Consider the following 18,075-nt stretch of genomic DNA (forward strand, 5'->3'; position numbering starts at 1 on the left):
ATAGTCCTAAAAGAGTCGTCCAGCCTACGGACTTGGAACAGAGGGGAGTAGAAATCTCTGGCCCTTTCTTCCTCCGGCATTTCTGTCAGAACCTTTTTGCGTAGGTCACAAATTTCGGCCTCCAGGGCCGCTTGTTTTGTTGGGGGAAGACCTGAGTGGCGTAATCCTAAACCTGTTTTGGGGGACACAGGAAAATTCTAACCGCAGTCCTGTGGCCATCAACCCCAGGATCCAGCTATTGGAAATCAGGGACCAGGCCAGGTAGAAGGCAGTTAGCCTACCTCTACAAGAGCAGCTAGTCATTGGGGTGGCTTCTTGACTTCACGAGATGGTTCCTGGCGCCCTCCACCTCCAAACATAAATCCAGTACCTCTCCTTTTTTCATCCCATCTGCCTCGATCTCTGGATGACCTTCTACGAAAAAAATCTCTTCCCGGTGAAAGGACGTCTATAAGAAGGGGGTCGGCAGACTGGGGAATTTCTTTTTCTCGTCCCCAGCTTTTTTCTAAAAGTTCGTCCAGAACCAGGCCGGACAGATATTCTCCCTCACACAGGCTAGAGCAGAGACGGGATCTGGCCTGGACGTCCTCTGGTCAACTCTTCAGCCACAGAGCCCTACGAGCCACATTTAATAGTCCTGAGGCCCTTGCCGCCATCATCGCTGAGTCTGCCAAAGCATCGGCTAGAAAGGCTGCGGCATTCTGGATTATTGGCAGGGACTTCAGGATGGATTCCCTTGAAGCTGTCTTCTAGCTGGGATTCAAGCTGATACAGCCAGACCATCATAGATCTGGCTGTGCATGTAGCAGCCACCACTGGTCTTAAGAGCATCAGCCGACATTTCCCATGTCCCTTTTAGAAAGGAGTCCGCTTTCTTACCCAGCGGATCTTTTAAGGAGACCATATAATCAAAGGGAATGGAGGATTTTTTGGAAGCTTTAGCCACAGCTGCCTCTAGCTTTGGCGCTTTATCCCATCTGTTCACCAAGGGGTCCTCAAAGGGATATCTCTATTTATCAGGTTCTGAACTTTATCATTTAGTGGAAAAGATTTGCGCTTCCTTGGGTCCAAGCCGTCGAACATCAGGTCCTGTGCAGAAAGTTCCAGTTTTGTGTCAGCTACCCCATACACTTACTGAGTTGACCAGTTTGTCCATTTGATCTAGGGGAAAGCAAAACCGGTTGGAGTCCTCTTCTGAAGACGATGCGGAGGAGGCAGAGGCTCCTGAATAACATTCGCCTTTCCTAGGGGCAGCTGAAGAGTCTGACCCTGAGAAACTTGTTTCTCTTTTCCTTTTAGAAGATTCCCCTTGAGATAGGGACTTTAGGGAATCCTTAACTTCCATCCTAATAATTTCCCTTAGGTTTGCGGTGAAGTCAGAGGTTTCTTCCGCCACCTGTAGAAGTGGGGAAAAGCGTAAGGGACTATGCATTTAACTATGGACTACTGCTCCCCCCCCTTTTTTTTTTCTTCCTACCGTCTGTCCCACACATGGCTGACATAACTTTTTAGGGCAGGCGTCTGGCAAGGGACAACTACAAAGGGCACATTTTGTTTTACCAGACCATTTCTTCGGCTAGAGAAAGAAAATAAGGAAAATACTGCATCAGGGTACATTCAGACATCTCTTACCCAAGCAGTAGCAGTAGGTACCGGATCACGGGGGGAGCAAGCCGAATCCTTTAGTCTGGAGGAACTCTTGCAGCTGGGCTGCCCACTTTGTCCTCGGTTTTTTAGCTGGGGGTTTGCATGGGACCTCTCTGAGGTACGATCCTGCTCCAGCTGAACCGAGGGAGCTTCCGGCTCATTCACTGCTGCAATGGGCCAAAAGCAGCCCTGCAGCATCTCTGTGGCTTTTTTGTAGTCCTCCTCCGGGTCAGCAGGGTCATGGCCAGGGGTTCCGCCCCCTCCCCGTTCAGGACACCCCATGTCCTCCCCCACTGCCTCTCCCGCTGTTCCAGCTGCCACGCCCGCCCCCACCCACAGAGAGAAGCCGGCCGGCATCCGACTTCCGGCCTGGCCCTGCCACTTCCGGCGGTCAAAATGAACGCACGCGGACGCGCAGGAGGACAGCGGCGCCAAGGCCCGGAGCGGCACGACCCCAGCCCCGCGCACATAACCATGCCACGCCGGCCGGCATCAGACTGGACCGCAGGACGACCAGCAGGGGGAATACTATTCGGGGGAGAATACTCACCTACTGGCGCCGGCTCTGGAGACGGGCATCCTCCAGACTCCGCTCCACCTGCTCCGCACACTGTCATGGAGCCCTGCCTGGGCCCACCATGGCGCTTCCAGGGACCCCACACTGGCCGAGGCAGGAGACCCCCTCGCTACTTGGGTCGGTCAGCCGGCCAGGGAATTCCCAACAGAAAAACGGATGATCTGTAGGGCATCCTGTCCTCCAGGAACAGGAAACCAACTGATGTATGGGAGAGGTGCCGCCCTTTTGTATCTGTAGTTTTCTTGTTCCTGAAGGGCGGATCCCCTCTCTCAGGTGGTGCTGTCATGGATGCTCGAATAAACATGTTACTGGGCAGCTGGCCCACGCGTATACCTACAGGTCACCGGGGTACTAGGTACATATATACATACAGGTGATAGCACAACAAGCTACACAGTCAGCTCCCATCCACTACAAGGGGAGTCACAGACTGTGTAGCCCTCACAGTTCTTTCCATGAATGGCCCATCCACATGGGCCTTAGGCAGCCATACAGCGGTCATCAAGATGGTACCTCGCAACTGATCCCAGCGGATACTGGAGTGTCGGACACATTGCTGTAATGCTCTGCAGTGACAGGAAGGAGGTAAGGCATCATCAGTGAAGGAAGATAGTTTTATTTTACAATTACATACAAGAAAAAGTGTGAACTTATAACCGGAGAGACGGAGCCTCCTTGCTGCTGAAGAAGGGAGAAAAAAAAAAAAGCAAACCCACCTTCCTCTGGGAGAAAAACAAAAGAGAACCCCCGAAGCTCACGGCTAGTCAGCCTGTTCCTGCCCGGAGCTGGTTAAGTGCCGCTCTTGGGCAAGAACCTTGCGGTTAATTTTTTAATCTGGAAGAAATGCACTAATTCTCATTTTCAGGCAGTTAAGAGACTGCGTTCATTGTCCCATCTGGTTTATTATCCAATAACCCCCAGGTGTTCAGCTTGGCAATGTAAGGAGCCAGTCTGCTCCGGAGAGGGACTGGGTGAGATCAGCGGGGGACACTGATTTCGAGGCTTTATTTTCATTTCTTTTTAGGAGCCACTTCAAGCGGTGTTCCAATTTCCTTCCCCCGCAGCTTGAGACCTGAAAGACAAGAATCAGAGAGTGGGACTTGTAATAATGCAAACACCTCCAAGGTATCAGACAAGTTAATACAGCCGAGGCGTTCATGGTGGAGGAGCTCGTACCCCTGACTTGTCCCAGGCTCTAGGGACAGTTTCAAATAAAGGCAAATGCGACAATATTGGAGCCAATTCCTGCGCCTACCCGACACTTACCGATGGCTCGCTCAATCTTCCCCATTACTTGGTTGCTTGGAATCGCTTTTCCACTTTCGTAGTCTGCAATCACTTGCGGTTTCTCATTGATTCTCTGTAAATGAAAAGAGACCAGAAGATATTAGAGGGAATGGACAATTACCAAAATGGATTCCCCTTATTGGAGTATTCACAACATAAACTTATGGCAAACGCCTTGGGTATCTCTTGCCAGCAAATATACTACGTGGAAAGGCGTGCGTGCGTGTGTGCCTGCAAGTGGCTTCCTACCAGCTGGTAGCTTCTACTTATTAGTACCCACTGCTCATCTCTTTACATGTGTCTTATACAACAAGCGCCGGCCGCCACCACAGCAGAGATTAGAGAAAGCGCCGGCCGCCATCACCACCACAGCAGAAATCAGAGCAAGCGCTGGTCACCAACACAACAGCAGAGATCAGATCTATGTTAATAAGAGTGATTAACCACTCCTTGATGGGACAGCTTTGTGTTGTATACAGTCTTGATAAAGACTGATCACTGTCGGTTTAGACTTATTATCCACTTATGTATTATGTCTAATATTTCCTTGTGCCGCATGGGGTTGCTATTTAATGATACAGTGTGGAAAATAAGTATTTGATACACTGCTGATTTTGCAAGCTTTTTCACCTACGAAGAATGAAGAGGTCTGTAATTTGTATTGTGGGTACACTTCAACTGTGAGAGACAACATCTAAAAATGAAAACCAGATTTTTAAATATTGAAATTCCATGAAATAATCACCTACCAACCAGCAAGAATTCTTGCTCTCACAGACCTGTAAGGGTATATGCGCACGTTGCGGATTTCATTGCGGATTTTTCCACACGGATTCTGCAGAATCGGCAGGTAAAAACACAGGGTGTTTCCCTGCGGATTATATGCAGATTTTGCCTGTGTTTTAACACCTGCAGATTCCTATTATGGAATAGGTATAAAACGCTGCGGAATCGGCACTAAGAATTAACATGTTGCGGAAAATAAACTGCAGCGTTTCCGTGCGGAATTTTCTGCAGTATGTGCACTGCGGATTTGGTTTTCCATAGGTTTACATGGTACTGTACACAGCATGGAAAACTGCTGCGGATCCGCAGGGCCAAATCCGCAACGTGTGCACATACCCTTAGGCTATGTGCACACGATGCGGATTTGCTGCGGATCCGCAGCGGATTTTTCCGCGCAGAAACGCTGCAGATCCGCACTGTGATGTACAGTACAATGTTATTCAATGGGATAAAAAAAAAGCTGTGCAGATGGTGCGGAAAAATCAGTGCGGAATTGCTGCAGATTTCAAAGAAGTGCATGTCACTTCTTTTTTGCGGATCTGCAGCATTTCTGCACTCCTCCATGTTAAAAATCTGCAGTGGCAAAAACCGCAGAAAATCAATTCCGCATAAAAACCGCACAAAATCTGCGGCAAATCCCCGGCTGCGGATTCTGCCTGGAGATGCGGATTTTGTGCAGAAAATTCTGCACCTCTTTTCCTACGTGTGCACATAGCCTTAGGCTCTTCTTTAAGAAGTTCTCCTACTCTGCACTCATTACCTGTATTCATTGCACCTGTTTGAACTTGTTACCTGTATTATTATTATTATTATTTATTTATATAGCACCATTGATTCCATGGTGCTGTACATGTATTATTTATATAGCACCATTGATTCCATGGTGCTGTACACGTATTATTATTATTTATTTATATAGCACCATTGATTCCATGGTGCTGTACATGTATTATTATTATTATCTACTATATAAAGATGAATGTGTGTGTGTGTGTGTGTGTGTGTGTGTGTGTGTGTGTGTGTGTGTGTGTGTGTGTGTGTGTGTGTGTGTGTGTGTGTGTGTGTGTGTGTCCGGGATTGGCATCTGCACAGTCACACGTCTGGACCCCGAGAGCGTCATAGGCTATAATGTGAGGCGAAATTTTAACCCCGCGCTTTCCAGTTCACCAAACAATTTTGCCCCTATCTACATAATGGGGAAAAAAGTGAAAGGAAAAGTGTTGGAGGCGTCGCAGCTACAGAAACAATATTTTGCACAGTCACACGTCTGGACCCTGAGAGCGTCATAGGCTACGTTGTGAGGTGAAATTTTAACTCCGCGCTTTCCAATTCACCAAACTAATTTTCCCCTATCTACATAATGGGGAAAAGTGAAAGGAAAAGTGTTGGAGGCAAATTGACAGCTGCCAGATGTGAACAAGGGGGACTTAAAGAATGAGAGCGATGGCGCAAAAGAGTATATACCGATCAGTTGCTAAGGTGGGGCCCCGACATGAGATACTCACCACACACGGGGATATGAACACACACACAAAATGCGCCACACACTACCACGTGCTTGAACACATATACCACCCTCAGCACACATTTCACCACACATACACCAACCTCGCCACATAAAAGTCGAAACACAAAAGTCGCCGCTCAAAACTCGCCACATGCAAAAACTAGGCTCACGCAAAACTCGCCACAAGTGCAAAACTCACCTCATGGAAAACTCGCCACACGCAAAACTTGCACACGCGGAAAAATTGCCACATGCACAAAATTTGCAACACATGCAAAAGTTGCCTCACACAAAACTTGCACATACTCAAAAGGCACCAGACATAAAACTCACCATGCGCAAAACTCGCCATGCGCAAAACTTGCTGCACACAACTTGCTACACTAACCTGTTACATGCAACTCGACACACAAAAAGTTGCTACACGCATGTTGCCACACAAAACTCATCTCACAAAAGTCGCTACATGCATGTCGCCACACACAACTCAACACACACAACTTGACAAACGAAACTCGCCCTAAAACACACACAAGTCTGGTATTAGCCTTCAAAAATAAAAATCTGATTAATAAGCAGACAAACTACAAGAGCAACAAATGTACCATATAGGAATTACGGCAGCTGTCACTCACATGACCTGTCTATTATGTGTATGTGTGAGCTAATATATACTGCCAGGGGGAGGGCTTCCTGTTGGCTGGGGATTTATCAGGCTGCCAATTTATCTTACAAATACTGAGGTAAAAATACTGAGCAAATAACGTGTTAACGAGGTCTAATACAGGAGATCACACAGGTATATACTATATATTTGTCCAACACCTCCTTCCCTCAGTAAAGCATTGAAGATGGGTCATATCTGAGCCTTCCAGCACGACAATGACTCGAAACACAGCCAGGGCAACTAAGGAGTGGTTCCGTAAGAAGCATTTCAAGGTCCTGGAGAGACCTGAGCCCAATAAAAATTCTTTGGAGGGAGCTGAAACTCAATGTTGCCCAGGGACAGCCCCGAAGCCTAAGAGCTGGAGAATATCTGAATGGAGGAGTGGGCCAATTTCCCTGCAGCAGTGTGTGCAAACTTGGTCAAGAACTACAGGAAACATCTGACCACTGTAATTGCAAACAATCGATTCTGTACCAAATATTAAGTTCTGTTTTTATATTGTATCAAATACTTATTTCATGAAATAAAATACAATTATGTAAAAATCATACAATGTTATTTTTGGCTTTTTTTTTTTAGCTTCTGTCTCTCACGGTTGAAGTGTACCTACGATAATGGAGAGGTCTGTAATGTGTGTGTGTGTGTGTGTGTGTGTGTGTGTGTGTGTGTGTGTGTGTGTGTGTGTGTGTGTGTGTGTGTGTGTGTGTGTGTGTGTGTGTGTGTGTGTGTGTGTGTCCAGTGGTGGACAACCCCTCTAAAATTCTTGCAGTTTCATTAAACATCTTGTGGCGTTTGACTTCTACATCCTGTGTATAACAGCACAGGCTACAGAATAAGCCACCAGTGATCAGCCAGTGGGTGCAATGAAAGCTTGTGCCTGTGACACTTTTCTCTCTTCTCCTAAATGATCTACCAGGCTATTTTACTTTTAATACAAAATACAACCTTCCCTTAGTATCCCAAGTCCTTACCGTGGCCAGGTCCTTCTGTGTTAGGCCCTTGCTCTGGCGGCCCTGCTGGATGACCTTGCCCACTTCCAGAGTCACTCTGTCATGGTGCAGCTCCTCCGTCTCTCTGTCCAGCTTGGCTGTGTTCTTGGTTATGACGTGCTGTTTGTTCTGTCCTGCGGACCCTGGGAGTGATAATGTCACATACATATAGAGAAGAAACTGCGGCACTATAATATCATAGCAGGGGAAGACGTGGAGCTCAGACTGGGGACCACCTCACTGACTTCCATCGTGCTCACCCTATGGATCTGGCTGCAGAAACCATAGATCCAAATTAATAAATCTATTATAAACTTCTATACAGGCCGACTGGCTACGGAGACCATGCTGGCTGTAAGTACACCTCTCTGCTGTATCATCTTTGGTAATGGGATGAAACTTTTTGACATGCACCCCCCAATGAAGCTTACATTTCTTTGAAGTCTCCAGTGTATCTCCTCGTCTCTGAGCTGCAATAACGGCCTGTAAGAGACAAAGAGCCTTCAGTACAAGCAGCTCATATTATTAGTACCAAGCAGGGCTGTGATGTTGGTATAAAGTGCACCGACTCCGAAAAGATATAATACATTGCGTATGCGAATACCCCCGGTGACATAGCTCGCAAGCAGCAGAGGCGCAGATTCTCCTGACCAGCTAACAGCGCAGGTCCCTGGCGACTATCAGTCGTAACCTATGGACACACAGTCTTGATTAGAAACGGACTCCGAGCACCAGGATAAAGATTGTTCTGACGAAGATCCTTGTTGGACTGAAGACGTTCAACTCATTATCTGGATGCATAATAAATGAAAACACCGTTTTGTTTTGTTTTTCCCACAAAACTCTGAGTGTCAAGTTATTTTGAACATTTGACACGCTGGTCACAGTCAGAGCAGAACTCACACTTCAGTGTATGGTGGAGCTCAACAGCTTAGAAAGATGCCCTGACAAGTTAGAGGGGTTGGCCTTCCATCACAATATCACAGAGAGTAAACCTCCAGAGAGAATTACTGTGTACATACATTACTGATCCCGAGTTACACACTGTACTATACCCCAGAGCTGCACTCACTATTGTGCTGGTGCAGTCACTGTGTACATACATTACTTATCCTGTACTGATCCCGAGTTACACACTGTATTATACTCCAGAGCTGCACTCACTATTCTGCTGGTGCAGTCACTGTGTACATACATTACTTATCTTGTACTGATCCCGAGTTATATCATGGACTAGATGGTGGCCCAATTCTAACACATCGGGTATTCTAGAATATGTATGTAGTTTATATTTGAAGATTTCAGAATAATGCAATTTATACACAGGATTCGGCCGGCTGGGCACGAGCAATCAGCGAAGCGTGGTTCAAATCCCGCGTCAATTCGTGGCAGGACTACGTCTGTCGCTGATTGGTCGCGCCCGGCCGTGCATGTAGCACAGCCCACGTAGAATGTAGCACAGGCCATGCAGTATGTAGCAATGTGGGCACCATATTTTTGTTAAAAAAACTATTAAAATAAAAAATTGTTATATACTCACCTTCTGGCGGCCCCCGGATCCATCCAAGGCCTTTAGTAATGCTCCTCGCTCCGCTCCAAGTAATGCCTTGCGGCAATAACACGTGATGATGTAGCGGTCTCGCGAGACCGCTATGTCATCTCCGCTCATTGCCGCAATTCATTTGTGGGACCAGAGTATTGCGAGGAGTAGGAAAGGCTGCCGCGGATGCCGGAAGGTGAGAATATAATGATTTTTTTTATTATTATTATTTTTAACATTATATGTTTTTACTATTGATGCTGCATAGGCAGCATCAATAGTAAAAAGTGAAGCGGTGTTTACATCCCGCCCCAATATCGCTGATTGGTCGCGGCCGAGATTTACGTGACAGACAGACGGAAGTTACAGACAAACAGACGGAAGTGGACCTTAGGCAATTATATATATAGATTATACCCCAGAGCTGCACTCACTATTCTGCTGGTGCAGTCACTGTGTACATACATTACTGATACTGTACTGATCCCAAGTTACATCCTGTATTATACCCCAGAGCTGCACTCACTATTCTGCTGGTGCAGTCACTGTGTACATACATTACATTACTGATACTGTACTGATCCTGAGTTACATCCTGTATTATACCCCAGAGCTGCGCTCACTATTCTGCTGGTGCAGTCACTGGTACATACATTACTGATCCTGAGTTACATCCTGTATTATACCCCAGAGCTGCACTCACTATTCTGCTGGTGCAGTCACTGTGTACATACATTACTGATCCTGAGTTACATCCTGTATTATACCCCAGAGCTGCACTCACTATTCTGCTGGTGCAGTCACTGTGTACATACTTTACTTATCCTGTACAGATTCTGACTTACATCCTACATTCTACAGGGCTTGACTAGCTATTCTAATGGTGCAATAACTGTGTGTCATTTGATTGCACCAGCAGAATAGTGAGTGCAGCTATGGAGAATACAGGATGTAACTCAGTGACTGTCTCTGTAGAGCAATGATACACAGAGCTGGTCAGGATGAGCAATCAGAAGTGCAGCATGCAGTCCAGCATTTACCTATGGGGATTGTAGCATGACCTGGCTTATCCAGAGTCTATAGAGAGTGTGGGAACGGCCCTGTATGAGGCGCACAGGACACACACCCAGGTATACAAAGTACACTCGTGACAGCAGACGGGATTGCACTTTGTTATGGGAGCGACTTCTGCTCTTGCTATTGCACAGAAATAGAAACTGCAACAAAGTGACGAAAGCTCAGAATTCCCCAGCAGTGAATACACTGGAGGCTCATACTACACCTGAGCCCTGTGACTAGCTGGCCCTAAGCTTCTGCTTACACAAGAGTCAATCAGAACAAACAGAGCTGCAGTGTACAGCATGAAGGACAAAGCAGGAGCCTGATTATAGCTGTCGCCCAAAGTTAATAAACAGCAGAAAGTGCCATCCACAGCCCTGGCCTACGTCCCCTCCTGGTCAAAGTGCCATCCACAGCCCTGGCCTACGTCCCCTCCTGGTCAAAGTCAAAGTGCCATCCACACCCCTGGCCTACGTCCCCTCCTGGTCAAAGTGCCATCCACAGCCCTGGCCTACGTCCCCTCCTGGTCAAAGTCAAAGTGCCATCCACACCCCTGGCCTACGTCCCCTCCTGGTCACTGCCTTTTCGGGGGAATTCCAGGGTTTGTGCCACATCTGATAAACTTACGGACAACTTCCTTATTTATTCTGCAAAGTAATCAGGAAGTAGCACAGTTCTGTGGCTCCACAACTGCTTCAAAACTACAACTCCCAGCATGCCCCAGGTCGGGTATCTGGAGCATCAGGTACACACATCGCTCGTCTCCAAACCAGTAAACACCACAAAAATAAGGCTCCCACCACTATAGGGGCACCCCCATCCCTGTCAGACTTCACAGAGGCAGGTCCCATCCTGCAATGCTCGCTCAGCCCCATCCCTGTCAGATCTCACAGAGGCGGGTCCCATCCTGCAATGCTCGCTCAGCCCCATCCCTGTCAGATCTCACAGAGGCGGGTCCCATCCTGCAATGCTCGCTCAGCCCCATCCCTGTCAGATCTCACAGAGGCGGGTCCCATCCTGCAATGCTCGCTCAGCCCCATCCCTGTCAGATCTCACAGAGGCGGGTCCCATCCTGCAATGCTCGCTCAGCCCCATCCCTGTCAGATCTCACAGAGGCGGGTCCCATCCTGCAATGCTCGCTCAGCCCCATCCCTGTCAGATCTCACAGAGGCAGGTCCCATCCTGCAATGCTCGCTCAGCCCCATCCCTGTCAGATCTCACAGAGGCAGGTCCCATCCTGCAATGCTCGCTCAGCCCCATCCCTGTCAGATCTCACAGAGGCGGGTCCCATCCTGCAATGCTCGCTCAGCCCCATCCCTGTCAGATCTCACAGAGGCGGGTCCCATCCTGCAATGTTCACTCAGCCCCATCCCTGTCAGATCTCACAGAGGCGGGTCCATCCTGCAATGTTCACTCAGCCCCATCTCTGACAGTCAGCTCTCACTGAGGAAACACTTTATATTCTGTGTGTGAAGTTGTGAAAAAAGTAAATGGCAGAAATGGCAACACCCCGACTGCTGTGACCCATTTAAAGGGAACCTGTCACCCGATGTGTCCTGAAAGATGAGAAAGAGAGGTTAGATTATACTCACCCAGGGGCGGTCCCACTGCGGTCTGGTCCGATGGGCGTCGCAGTCCGGGGTCTCCCATCTTCTTACGATGACGTCCTCTTCTTGTCTTCATGCTGCGGTTCTAGCGCAGGCGTACTTTGTCTGCCCTGTTGAGAACAGAGCAAAGTACTTCAGTGCGCAGGCGCTAGGCCTCTCTGACCTTTCCCGGCACCTGCGCACTGCTGTACTTTGCTCTGCCCTCAACAGGACATATAAAGTACGCCTGCGCCGGAGCCACAGCGTGAAGACCAGAAGAGGACGTCATCCTATGAAGATAGGAGGCCCCTGATCGTGACGCCCATTGAACCGGACTGCCCGCCCAGATGAGTATAATCTAACCTCTTTTTCTCATCTTTCAGGATACATCGGGGGCTTATCTACAGCATTACAGAATGGCATCTAATGACGGTGGCATCTAAACAGTTCATGATCGGCGCTGGGTACGCAGCTCCGCCGCAGACTGATGGAAGTAACTTGCGGCAGATCCCTCTGGATCACATGGGGAATTATAACATTCGGTACTGACTCCATTAAGCTGTGTGCCCACGATCAGGATTAGTTGCAGTTTGGACGCAGTGCGTTTTTGCTGCTTTCTATTAAAATGCATGTGTTCACTGCATCTAATGGCATTCTATTATCAAAATCCACAGTGGCGAGAGCTCGTAAACCCGCGCTGCAGATGACATCATCCAGCGGTACATGGAAGCACAGTGGGCACTGGATTTCTATAAGTCCCTTCCACCCACTGTGCTTGTACTGTACAGCGCAGTAAAAATATGCAGCATCTAAACCGCTGCTATTCCTGATCGTGGACACAGACTCGGGTACGTTCTCACCGCCAGGACCTGTTTTGACACTGCACAATGTGCACCTGCAGATTTTTCTCATTAATGCAAGTCTATGGGGAAATGCGCATGAGTCTCCGCAAGAGAAGCTGCCATGCTGCGGTCCTGAAAGATGTGCCTCATGTCCGCGGGTGATCCGCAGGCACACACACACACTCTCCCCATGTCCGCGGGTGATCCGCAGGCACACACACACACTCTCCCCATGTCCGCGGGTGATCCGCAGGCACACACACACACTCTCCCCATGTCCGCGGGTGATCCGCAGGCACACACACACACTCTCCCCATGTCCGCGGGTGATCCGCAGGCACACACACACACTCTCCCCATGTCCGCGGGTGATCCGCAGGCACACACACACACTCTCCCCATGTCCGCGGGTGATCCGCAGGCACACACACACACTCTCCCCATGTCCGCGGGTGATCCGCAGGCACACACACACACTCTCCCCATGTCCGCGGGTGATCCGCAGGCACACACACACACTCTCCCCATGTCCGCGGGTGATCCGCAGGCACACACACACACTCTCCCCATGTCCGCGGGTGATCCGCAGGCACACACACACACTCTCCCCATGTCCGCGGGTGATCCGAAGGCACACACACACACTCTCCCCATGTCCGCGGGTGATCCGCAGGCACACACACACACTCTCCCCATGTCCGCGGGTGATCCGCAGGCACACACACACACTCTCCCCATGTCCGCGGGTGATCCGCAGGCACACACACACACTCTCCCCATGTCCGCGGGTGATCCGCAGGCACACACACACACTCTCCCCATGTCCGCGGGTGATCCGCAGGCACACACACACACTCTCCCCATGTCCGCGGGTGATCCGCAGGCACACACACACACTCTCCCCATGTCCGCGGGTGATCCGCAGGCACACACACACACTCTCCCCATGTCCGCGGGTGATCCGCAGGCACACACACACACTCTCCCCATGTCCGCGGGTGATCCGCAGGCACACACACACACTCTCCCCATGTCCGCGGGTGATCCGCAGGCACACACACACACTCTCCCCATGTCCGCGGGTGATCCGCAGGCACACACACACACTCTCCCCATGTCCGCGGGTGATCCGCAGGCACACACACACACTCTCCCCATGTCCGCGGGTGATCCGCAGGCACACACACACACTCTCCCCATGTCCGCGGGTGATCCGCAGGCACACACACACACTCTCCCCATGTCCGCGGGTGATCCGCAGGCACACACACACACTCTCCCCATGTCCGCGGGTGATCCGCAGGCACACACACACACTCTCCCCATGTCCGCGGGTGATCCGCAGGCACACACACACACTCTCCCCATGTCCGCGGGTGATCCGCAGGCACACACACACACTCTCCCCATGTCCGCGGGTGATCCGCAGGCACACACACACACTCTCCCCATGTCCGCGGGTGATCCGCAGGCACACACACACACTCTCCCCATGTCCGCGGGTGATCCGCAGGCACACACACACACTCTCCCCATGTCCGCGGGTGATCCGCAGGCACACACACACACTCTCCCCATGTCCGCGGGTGATCCGCAGGCACACACACACACTCTCCCCATGTCCGCGGGTGATCCGCAGGCACACACACACACTCTCCCCATGTCCGCGGGTGATCCGCAGGCACACACACACACTCTCCCCATGTCCGCGGGTGATCCGCAGGCACACACACACACTCTCCCCATGTCCGCGGGTGATCCGCAGGCACACACACACACTCTCCCCATGTCCGCGGGTGATCCGCAGGCACACACACACACTCTCCCCATGTCCGCGGGTGATCCGCAGGCACACACACACACTCTCCCCATGTCCGCGGGTGATCCGCAGGCACACACACACACTCTCCCCATGTCCGCGGGTGATCCGCAGGCACACACACACACTCTCCCCATGTCCGCGGGTGATCCGCAGGCACACACACACACTCTCCCCATGTCCGCGGGTGATCCGCAGGCACACACACACACTCTCCCCATGTCCGCGGGTGATCCGCAGGCACACACACACACTCTCCCCATGTCCGCGGGTGATCCGCAGGCACACACACACACTCTCCCCATGTCCGCGGGTGATCCGCAGGCACACACACACACTCTCCCCATGTCCGCGGGTGATCCGCAGGCACACACACACACTCTCCCCATGTCCGCGGGTGATCCGCAGGCACACACACACACTCTCCCCATGTCCGCGGGTGATCCGCAGGCACACACACACACTCTCCCCATGTCCGCGGGTGATCCGCAGGCACACACACACACTCTCCCCATGTCCGCGGGTGATCCGCAGGCACACACACACTCTCCCCATGTCCGCGGGTGATCCGCAGGCACACACACACTCTCCCCATGTCCGCGGGTGATCCGCAGGCACACACACACTCTCCCCATGTCCGCGGGTGATCCGCAGGCACACACACACTCTCCCCATGTCCGCGGGTGATCCGCAGGCACACACACACTCTCCCCATGTCCGCGGGTGATCCGCAGGCACACACACACTCTCCCCATGTCCGCGGGTGATCCGCAGGCACACACACACTCTCCCCATGTCCGCGGGTGATCCGCAGGCACACACACACTCTCCCCATGTCCGCGGGTGATCCGCAGGCACACACACACTCTCCCCATGTCCGCGGGTGATCCGCAGGCACACACACACTCTCCCCATGTCCGCGGGTGATCCGCAGGCACACACACACTCTCCCCATGTCCGCGGGTGATCCGCAGGCACACACACACTCTCCCCATGTCCGCGGGTGATCCGCAGGCACACACACACTCTCCCCATGTCCGCGGGTGATCCGCAGGCACACACACACTCTCCCCATGTCCGCGGGTGATCCGCAGGCACACACACACTCTCCCCATGTCCGCGGGTGATCCGCAGGCACACACACACTCTCCCCATGTCCGCGGGTGATCCGCAGGCACACACACACTCTCCCCATGTCCGCGGGTGATCCGCAGGCACACACACACTCTCCCCATGTCCGCGGGTGATCCGCAGGCACACACACACTCTCCCCATGTCCGCGGGTGATCCGCAGGCACACACACACTCTCCCCATGTCCGCGGGTGATCCGCAGGCACACACACACTCTCCCCATGTCCGCGGGTGATCCGCAGGCACACACACACTCTCCCCATGTCCGCGGGTGATCCGCAGGCACACACACACTCTCCCCATGTCCGCGGGTGATCCGCAGGCACACACACACTCTCCCCATGTCCGCGGGTGATCCGCAGGCACACACACACACTCTCCCCATGTCCGCGGGTGATCCGCAGGCACACACACACTCTCCCCATGTCCGCGGGTGATCCGCAGGCACACACACACTCTCCCCATGTCCGCGGGTGATCCGCAGGCACACACACACTCTCCCCATGTCCGCGGGTGATCCGCAGGCACACACACACTCTCCCCATGTCCGCGGGTGATCCGCAGGCACACACACACTCTCCCCATGTCCGCGGGTGATCCGCAGGCACACACACACTCTCCCCATGTCCGCGGGTGATCCGCAGGCACACACACACTCTCCCCATGTCCGCGGGTGATCCGCAGGCACACACACACTCTCCCCATGTCCGCGGGTGATCCGCAGGCACACACACACTCTCCCCATGTCCGCGGGTGATCCGCAGGCACACACACACTCTCCCCATGTCCGCGGGTGATCCGCAGGCACACACACACTCTCCCCATGTCCGCGGGTGATCCGCAGGCACACACACACTCTCCCCATGTCCGCGGGTGATCCGCAGGCACACACACACTCTCCCCATGTCCGCGGGTGATCCGCAGGCACACACACACTCTCCCCATGTCCGCGGGTGATCCGCAGGCACACACACACTCTCCCCATGTCCGCGGGTGATCCGCAGGCACACACACACTCTCCCCATGTCCGCGGGTGATCCGCAGGCACACACACACTCTCCCCATGTCCGCGGGTGATCCGCAGGCACACACACACTCTCCCCATGTCCGCGGGTGATCCGCAGGCACACACACACTCTCCCCATGTCCGCGGGTGATCCGCAGGCACACACACACTCTCCCCATGTCCGCGGGTGATCCGCAGGCACACACACACTCTCCCCATGTCCGCGGGTGATCCGCAGGCACACACACACTCTCCCCATGTCCGCGGGTGATCCGCAGGCACACACACACTCTCCCCATGTCCGCGGGTGATCCGCAGGCACACACACACTCTCCCCATGTCCGCGGGTGATCCGCAGGCACACACACACTCTCCCCATGTCCGCGGGTGATCCGCAGGCACACACACACTCTCCCCATGTCCGCGGGTGATCCGCAGGCACACACACACTCTCCCCATGTCCGCGGGTGATCCGCAGGCACACACACACTCTCCCCATGTCCGCGGGTGATCCGCAGGCACACACACACTCTCCCCATGTCCGCGGGTGATCCGCAGGCACACACACACTCTCCCCATGTCCGCGGGTGATCCGCAGGCACACACACACTCTCCCCATGTCCGCGGGTGGTACGCAGGCACACACACACACTCTCCCCATGTCCGCGGGTGATCCGCAGGCACACACACACTCTCCCCATGTCCGCGGGTGATCCGCAGGCACACACACACTCTCCCCATGTCCGCGGGTGATCGGCAGGCACACATACACTCTCCCCATGTCCGCGGGTGGTACGCAGGCACACACACACACTCTCCCCATATCCGCGGGTGATCGGCAGGCACACACACACTCTCCCCATGTCCGCGGGTGATCGTCAGGCACACACACACACTCTCCCCATATCCGCGGGTGATCGTCAGGCACACACACACTCTCCCCATATCCGCGGGTGATCGTCAGGCACACACACACTCTCCCCATATCCGCGGGTGATCCGCAGGCACACACACACTCTCCCCATGTCCGCGGGTGATCCGCAGGCGCACATACACACACAGTGGACATGGGATGTCTAGAAACCCACCATGCTGTCACCGCTGCGGGTTTGATTCCTGACCCTCCGGGGTTGCTCCAGCCTGGGGGCGGCTGTGACACGGATTACAGGAAGCAGAGATGAACACTGACACACACAGAACTTAGCTGCACGGAGCCGTCACGTTGGATGGGCAGAGCCGCAGGTACAGGGCCGCACAGTGTGAACCGGACAGCGGCAACACGTGCCGTCCCCTCCTGGGAGCCGTAGTCCCCACTGTACCTGCTTAGACTTGGCCTGGGCCGCGGTCGGGCCCTTCTTCCGCAGCACGGTCACGGTGTCCCAGTCGCTCTCCGCCATGTCTCGTCTTTACCTCAGCAGACGTTTCACTAACAAACAAACCCCAACACGGAGCGACAAACCTGCAACCCCGCCTACCCTGTCATCTGGTTAGTCAAACAGCCATCAATCAGTGTAGAACCAAGCGCTGATTGGTGCAATGCCTTCAGGCTCTCCATATTGGCTAATTCCTGAGGAAAGATCTGGAAGGCTGAGGCTTAGTACTAACCAAGACGCTCATTGGCTGCGATAGGA

General features: G+C 52.8%; 1 protein-coding gene across 1 annotated transcript; it reads right to left on the reverse strand.

The window, feature by feature from the left end:
• Positions 1-2,820: 2,820 nt before the first annotated feature.
• Positions 2,821-17,917, reverse strand: EDF1 (endothelial differentiation related factor 1). Its single transcript, XM_069747620.1, has 5 exons — positions 17,764-17,917; positions 7,892-7,943; positions 7,443-7,603; positions 3,491-3,584; positions 2,821-3,296 (listed from the first exon to the last, which is right to left on the reverse strand). Exons 1-5 carry the CDS (start codon positions 17,839-17,841, stop codon positions 3,235-3,237), a joined length of 447 nt encoding a protein of 148 aa, XP_069603721.1. The 5' UTR covers positions 17,842-17,917; the 3' UTR covers positions 2,821-3,234.
• Between the last annotated feature and the right edge of the window lie 158 nt (positions 17,918-18,075).

Source organism: Ranitomeya imitator, chromosome 2 (genome assembly GCF_032444005.1).
Source record: "Ranitomeya imitator isolate aRanImi1 chromosome 2, aRanImi1.pri, whole genome shotgun sequence".
NCBI lineage: Eukaryota > Metazoa > Chordata > Amphibia > Anura > Dendrobatidae > Ranitomeya > Ranitomeya imitator.